This window comes from Branchiostoma lanceolatum, chromosome 9 (genome assembly GCF_035083965.1).
Source record: "Branchiostoma lanceolatum isolate klBraLanc5 chromosome 9, klBraLanc5.hap2, whole genome shotgun sequence".
In the NCBI taxonomy this organism is placed as follows: Eukaryota; Metazoa; Chordata; class Leptocardii; order Amphioxiformes; family Branchiostomatidae; genus Branchiostoma; species Branchiostoma lanceolatum.
The window spans coordinates 5,916,720-5,924,461 of record NC_089730.1 but is presented as its reverse complement, the minus strand read 5'-3'; the positions used below and the strand labels follow the sequence as shown (position 1 = coordinate 5,924,461).

The 7,742-nt window shown below is 43.0% G+C and overlaps 1 protein-coding gene across 1 annotated transcript; it reads left to right on the top strand.

Moving 5' to 3' along the window:
• Window positions 1-3,393: 3,393 nt before the first annotated feature.
• On the top strand, window positions 3,394-7,149 carry LOC136441280 (von Willebrand factor A domain-containing protein 2-like). Its single transcript, XM_066437477.1, has 4 exons — window positions 3,394-3,667; window positions 4,570-4,635; window positions 5,306-5,489; window positions 6,437-7,149. The coding sequence occupies exons 1-4, from the start codon at window positions 3,590-3,592 to the stop codon at window positions 6,562-6,564; spliced, it is 456 nt and encodes a 151-aa protein (XP_066293574.1). The 5' UTR covers window positions 3,394-3,589; the 3' UTR covers window positions 6,565-7,149.
• Window positions 7,150-7,742: the final 593 nt, after the last annotated feature.

Below are 7,742 nucleotides of genomic sequence, written 5' to 3'. Positions count from 1 at the left end.
ACAGTTTCGCCGCCAACCTATCCAAGGCCGTAAACACACCCCGAGCGAGCTAAGCTGTCTGGGCGGGCGGGGATCACTCCCTGCGCCGCAGAGACATCGGGGAGCCCCCAATGGTATGGTTTCCAGGCTAAGTGTTCTCTCGATAATCGCGTCATTGTTAGGCATCGGCCAATGATCGCAGGTCATCGAGCCCAGTTGAATACGATAGCCTAAGGGTATGTTTTAGCCGAAAAGTACACGCGACTCTTCGTTTTCTTTTTTCGCCGCGATTTGAATTCGAGCGACTTTCTGGTTCACCGGTGATCAACAACTACGGCCAGAGCTCGTCGACTATGTGACAGGGGCTTAAACCCCCCTCTCACTGGACCCGCGGTACGCTGGCGGCGTCGCTGCGGTAGCCTGGGTGCCATCCTATTTCTACCGGGGCTCCTACAAGCGAGTGTAGGAGCCCCGGAGGGAAGCGAGTGTAGGAGCCCCGGTAGAAATAGAATGGCACCCAGGCTATCGCTGCGGCCGATTGAATTGACAAATCACTCAACGAATTTCCTCGACAAAAACGAATTCTTTAAAGCTTTGTGTGTTTTTTGGTCATACTTGAACATTCTGAATGATATTCCCATTATAAAGTCAAGGGTAACACAAACCCAGTTTAGGACGCAGCGACGCCGCCAGCGTGCCGCGGGTCCAATGGGAGGGAGCGGGGGCTTTAGCGGTGATGTTGTTGACTGTTTGGCATGTTGGTGAAATGAAACGTTCTGTGGATAACTAATTGTCCCCTATTTGTCTGACTGGAAATTCCCGAAAATTAATGTTCGGAAAACATTTGCGTGTCTAAACTTTTTGTCATTGTCAGTCAAATTTATCAAAAATGTTGAATAGAGGTAGAGTGGGCAAATATCTCCAGAACCGAGCCTTTGTTGCATCATCTTTTATGGGGACTTTCAAAGTTATCGTATTGAGTCTTTTTGTTGTAGCAATCTTTAGACCAAGAGTCTATGTTTTCGTCTCCTGTGCCCTGCCTTTGAAACCAAATGACCTGAAATTTTGTACGGTAACCTTTTTGAAAGAGCAAATGTTAGTAAGGATTAAACAACGTTTGTACAGGTCATTAAAAGCATCCAGAGCATTTTATGAAGCTTGAAACTTGAATTCAAAAACTCGAATTTCTAGTCATTCCTACACATAGTAAGTTTCAATAACACTTTACCATTACATATCGAAATTAAATGAGCAGAGATACGATGTCGTTGTGTGGTGAGAACTGATAGAAAATCCAAGCCCTAATAGACTGATCCTGGCTGTCCATCACAATTAGCGGTTCGACCAATGAGAGAGTGACTGCATGCCCGTCAAATATTTTCATTTGCATGTTTTGATTTTGCATTTCTACGTTTTGACGGAGGTGGGCGGGGCTATGGTATCTACAGTATTTACACTAGGCGCGTGAAACTAAAAGATCACCATGTACTGATGATGTAGCTTATTTTTGTGTCGTTTTTGCGCACTTTTGACAAGAAATCAGTACGCAAATGTGGTAAACAGTGGCATTAATTGTCAATTTCATAAAGATTACATCAACTCAAATATTTCCAGTTTTCATTTCTCATAAAATGCTCTGGGTGCCTCTAAATTGATTTGGTTCATTTTTTTAATCGAATTGTGATTTCCTCTCAATCTCATCTCACGAACATTAAATCTCACAACGGACCAGTTTTAGTTTTTTTAACTCTTCTTTACATATTGTAAGCAACCGTTGCTCATTTTCACACACAAAAGATGTGCCCGTTTAGCATGTACACAAACAAATTACGATGTTTTGATGTCGAAAACCTATACTTCTACTGACTTAATGCATGGAATTCGTTGTTTTCTTTCTTATTTTATTTATTCAAACAACTTCGAGAACAAGAATTCGAAGACCTCATACCTCCATGAAATATTTTGAGCCCTTGCAGATTTATTGTTTTATGATACAAATAAGATCGTGATTATCATAATCTATTCTAAACGATCCCTCTCTACCAAAATTACATGTGGAAAAGTCATTTTCTTTGGGAGAAAATTTACAGTTCATCTTTAATTAATATAATGACTTGGACATTTGCATAATTTATGCATAGTGATGTACACTTCTAACTAACTTACACATAACACAAGCATGTAATTCCCTCCATTTACTACCATATTAGGAATTATGGCACTTTCGCATCGATTATATATATGTATACAAATTAGGCCCTTATGTGCATAATTGGTATCTGAATAAGTTCCACCTGCCATAAATTACATATGTCGCATGTATTAAATTCCTTTTATGGAAAACGCTGCAATTGTGGATTTTCCTCATTAATTATTGCAATCAAGTGCTAATTTGCATAATTTGCACTTTATTATGTACATCTCTGTCTAACTTACCTGCATATGATGGAAATCCGTCGTTCCTTAGCCTGATTGAATCGCGCTATATAGTGGCCGGCCCAGCAAAGGCACCCGTCGTAACGCAAACTCCGCTGTTCGGGCCTTTATGGCCGCTTTCCGCAGAGTCTGTGCGCCTCTTCCACCCCCCCCCCCCAAAGCCCAGGGAACCGTACTCAAGAAAGAAGTAACACCAATCTTAGGGCAGGATTTTAGCCGAACCCCCATTAACATGGAAACCAACTAGTTATCTCCATGAATTGCGTATGTCACATGTGTTATGGTCCTGTTATGGAAAATTTAAACTTGAATTATAGAGCTTTCTCATTGATTATGCAAATGAAGTACTGATTCCATTGTGTGTATCTCTGTCTAAGCTCGTGTAAGCTCATGTATGTCACCTACAGCTTCTAGTTCAGAGTCTAGCTCAAGTTCTAGTTCAAGTGAAGTAGAGCCTGACCCTAGAACTGATGACTGCTCCATCGATGTTGTTCTCGTCCTTGATGACTCTTCGAGCATTACACCAAGACTGTTCCGCGCCACCAGGATGCTCATGAACGCTTTCATCGCTTGCTTCGACGACACAGATGATGTCAATGTAAGTCGTTTGTTTTTAAATTTCAAGAATCATGTTCTTGTCACATTTCTTCAACTTTGTAAACTTCTTATATATCTATTTATTTGGTTCAGCATGTACATGCCAGGGTTGCCCAACTAGCCGTAGGCTATTACTAAGGGCGAACCCATGTGCGAACCACTCACACCGGGAAGGACCCCTACTCTTTTCGATAACGTGCTCAAGGTGTGGCTCTCCTCAAACATGGCTCCTCCATTTAACGTCCTATCCGAGGGATGTCCCTAACCGAAGCTAGGTACTCATTTACAACTGAGTGAAATGAGGAAAGTCGTGTAAAGTGCCTTTCCCAAGGGCACGACGTCAACGGGACAGATCAGGGAACCCCGGATTCGAACCCGGTACTTCTGGGTTCTGGGGCCAAACACCCTGCCACTGCGCAACCGCGACGCCACTTTAAGTTTCACGACCTTCGACAAGTAGTTTTGCCTTAGAATTACATTCTTGTTGTATGTGACATAAGTTGGAGTTGTTCTTTACAACTGTGAAGCGAGGACGGAAATTTCTCTGGGCACGTACACAGCGAGTAACCACTACCTTATGTACGCCATCGGCGGTTTGAGGCAGCAGGGAGGTGTGACCCGAACCGGCCCGGCCATTCGATACATGAAGGACACGGTAGGACTGATAATCTCATCCTCCCAGCAGGCCCGATATGCTCGATTCATTACCTCCCATAGCGGCCCTGCCATTTCCAGCCTGTGAAATCGCTTCTGGCGACGTTATTGACATTTGCTCATGAATAATTAATGAGCTAGCCTTATTTGGCACAAACAGCCGTTATTTTTGCTCTGAAGCCAAAGTAGCGACGTAAGACGTAACCTGATTGGTTGATAGCATCCCAGCGTCCTTTGCGCTTTTGCTCTAGATGATCTTAAGCCAACCCTCTGATTGGCTGAAAGCTGTTTTGGTGGTGACGTCGCTAGAAGCGAGTTCACAGGCTGGAAAGGGCAGGGCCGCTATGGGAGGTAATGAACCGAGCATATCGGGCCTGCTGGGAGGATGGATAATCTACGGAAATACTTATCAAATGTATGAATTTTACAAGTCAATCATTTTCACATGTTCTGATCATCTTTTAAATTCATGTACTTCGTAGGAATAGTGAAATGGTTTCTTTCCAGGTCTATACTATTAATATTATTTCATGTTCCTTATACATTTGTACTTTATAGCTTTTTACAATACCTAAAGTGGTATAAGCGCTAAGTAGTACATACAAGGAACCGTGCAGGGAGGAGGGAAGAGGGGTACTCAGCAAAAAAGACGGGGGGGGGATAATATCAGAGAATTGACAGGCATATACGCATGGCACTTAGTGAAACACGAAGAAAAACAGAAAACTGAGAAGGGGGAAATGGTTACCAGATCTTTTGTAGTGCTCTAACGGTCAAATACTTAGACTATGAGATAGATGAGACGAGAACACCTAAAAGTGGGTTAAGGGAAATCTCTGTTCGGAACAGCTCAAGTATCTTAGGACTTACAGTTGTTGCGTGTTGCCATTTGTTTTTGTTTAGTCCACTTTCCGTGATGGGGCTCGACGAGTGGCGATCGTCTTTACTGACGGGTACATCGAAGGCGAGGTATGAACATTGTTCAACGCAGAGCCTCGCACGCGGCCTACATAATATGCTCAGGGAGGTTCTGCTAAACCGGGCTGAGGTTTCCACTTTTGTGGGCGTGACCTGTACCCAGCTGTCAGCCAATCAGAGAATCAGTTTACCTTTAGGCGATTCTCTGATTGGCTGACAGCTGGATAGAGGGCACGCCCACTAAAGTGGAAGCCTCAGCCCGGTTTAGCAGAGCTTCCTCGAGGTGTTTTGTATCAGCCACTGGCGAGGCTCTGCGTAAGAAAATGGATACGAAAGACCTAAAATCTTGTAATTTTTCGACCTTGCAATGTCAGAAGTCAGGGAAGGGGGAAGCATGTGTTGGATTAACATTTTCTCAGACTTAATCTTTGAAGCAAAACATGATGACAGTTTTGTGCAGACAGTAAAGTTGCATGACGCGGACAACGAATACCGAATCCCCATTCTTAATTTCTACATCAGTCTCCTCTGCTTATAAACTTTAAGGTGAACGGCCACAAACTCTCAGAATATCTGAACCCCAAATCTATTCTCCACACAGATATAGACTATTCTTAAATCACCCACATTGCAAAAATGGACTAGGCCCATTAGAACATGTACAAACTTTTTAAGATGCGTATTTTACAAAGTTGGAATTAATACCCCTCTACTTTTATAGCCACTGGATGATCACGTAGCTGAAGCTAACGCGGCAAGAGCCGCAGGCATCACCCTGTACAGTGTGGGGCTCGGAGACAACGTGGACAGAGGCGTACTCGAGGAGATCGCCGGTAGCCCCGGCAATGTTTTCGACCTCACTAACCCCATGTGCGAACTCGCGGAACAAATATTACAGGATTGTGGTACGTATTACACCCTGTTTTAGGGCCCTGTCACACTTGTGCGTATATGCAAGTCCGCATGAGTTGCGTATTAACAAGTTTTTGTTTTAGGTTAAGTTTGCAGCTGAAGAATGCATTTCATTGGTTCGATAACTAGGCTGCACAACAGTGGGGCAAAGTAGAAAATAACTTATTCCCTGCAAACTTTACATAACCCAAAAAATGTTCATGCGCAACTCATACGCACTTGGATATTACAGGGGCTTGACCCGGCATATGCCGGGTTCCATATACATGTAGGAGCGTTCTCTGTTTTTGTTTGTTTGTTTGTTTGCTGTTTTTTCGCATAGCCGGTAAACCGCCTCAAGGCCGGACACACCAGTTTTATACGCTAAGGACATATCCAAGCTGTGTAATAACTGATAGGGTTGATCCACTTAGGGCCCTGTCACACTTGTGCGTATATTCAACTGCGCGTGAGTTGCGCATCAACATTTTTGTTGGTTCAAGTAAGGTTTGCGGGGGGAAACGTTGTTTTCTACTTTGACCCACCGTTGTGCAGCCTAGTGATCGAACCTAAGAAATCACTTATTAAGCTGCAAACTTAACATAAACCAAAAACATGTTAATACGCAACCCATGCGGACTTGTATATACGCACAGGTGTGACAGGGGCTTTACACCGGAATGGACACTTACTCTTATATGTATAATCGTGAGATGTTTTTAACGTGCCCAAGGAGAGAGGTGTGACTTGTTCTCAGGCTATTTTACATATGTGTAAGCGAACGATTTAGTCTGATATACACACGTATCTTTATCAACATATGAGAGTATGTGTAGTACAATATGCATGAGCAAAGAAACTTGGAGAGAAATTAAACTTGTGCCCTTATATACTACCAAGACGTTTTGAAAGGTAGAAACTCACAATTTGTCTTTTATCTGTCTTATATCTAAAATAACAGGTAAAGACCCCCGCGGCGGTGCCTCCTACAATGACTCCGCCAGTGACTCCTCCGATGACTCCGATGACTCCGCCAGTGACTCCTCCAATGACTCCGATGACTCCGGCGGTGACTCCGGTCCAGACTAAATGCACTCTTGAATCATGCAACCTACATCTATTCAGCACAATAAATGATGTATAGGATACACCTTCTCAAAAAGGGATAACCTAAATAATTCCCAGTTTGATCAAAGATAGCCTATGTTGCTTAGTGACATTCTCCAAGCAGAGGTTTCGGTCGAGTGGGGTAGTAGTGGCCGGGTTTTTTTACGTCTGCCTCCCGTAACCTCTGCTAGATAACGCATAAGGGCGGGGCTATCCTTTCAGAATCGGTGTCCCTGCCCCTCACTGTACTGTGTACCATTAATTTATCTTTCGGCAAAGGGTTTTACTGCCCGGGGATTAAGATAAAAGAATAGAAAACAGATTTGCAAGTCGAACTTTTGACGCTCTATATCGTCTCGCTAGAACTGGTGTTTTTGGACACGATTTCATACGGACTCCTAGTAAGCGTTATTCTGTTACACTGAACAATTTAGAGTAGTTCTATACGAGCATTTCCTTTCCCCAAACGTATACAGTGGGTCACTGCGTTCCTGGACCGGCAGACCGGAAACACCCGTGGCGCGAGGACAGAAACACAAGACTCCCTTGGCAGACTTGGCACCTACTTACAAAATGACCTTTATGTGACAAAATGATTAGATTTAAAAGGCTTGATGCGTTCCGTTAAGGGAGGCAGACGTAAAAAACCCCGGCCACTACTACCCCAATCTACCGAAACCTCTGCTTGGAGAATAGCTTAGTGACTCTAAAAGTAGGATTCTACTTCATCTACCATTAACATCAATATTTGTATAAACATAATTTTAGCTTTAAGTCCATATTGATTTGATAACTGCACAACCACGTAAGAAGGCAAAGACAAAACTAACAGGAAATTAAGTACAGATAGATCAAACAGTTTAACCAAATTGTTTCTACTTGAATTACTGTGATATTACTCAACATCACAAAACTCGATTGAACTTTCTACAGTATAACAATGAGGAAGGCTCGTCCCAGAGGCGTCACCAAAATATCTTCGATGTAAAAGAAATTCAGTAACAGATAACTTAAATTACTGTGAAATGACTCAACATCACAAAACTCGATTAAACTTTCTACAGCATAACAATGGGGAAGGCGTCGTCCTAGAGGTGTCACCAAAAATATATTCGATGTAAAAGAGATTCAGTAACAGATATCTTTCATTCTTGTCAAAA

What these genes read in the sequence shown, in the direction of transcription:
- LOC136441280 (XM_066437477.1), top strand. Translation starts at nt 3,590, where the DNA reads ATGTACGCCATCGGCGGTTTGAGGCAGCAGGGAGGTGTGACCCGAACC. An exon ending in TTCGATACATGAAGGACACG is followed by an intron (nt 3,668 to 4,569) that starts GTAGGACTGATA and finishes GTTTTTGTTTAG; the next exon opens with TCCACTTTCCGTGATGGGGC. An exon ending in ACAAATATTACAGGATTGTG is followed by an intron (nt 5,490 to 6,436) that starts GTACGTATTACA and finishes CTAAAATAACAG; the next exon opens with GTAAAGACCCCCGCGGCGGT.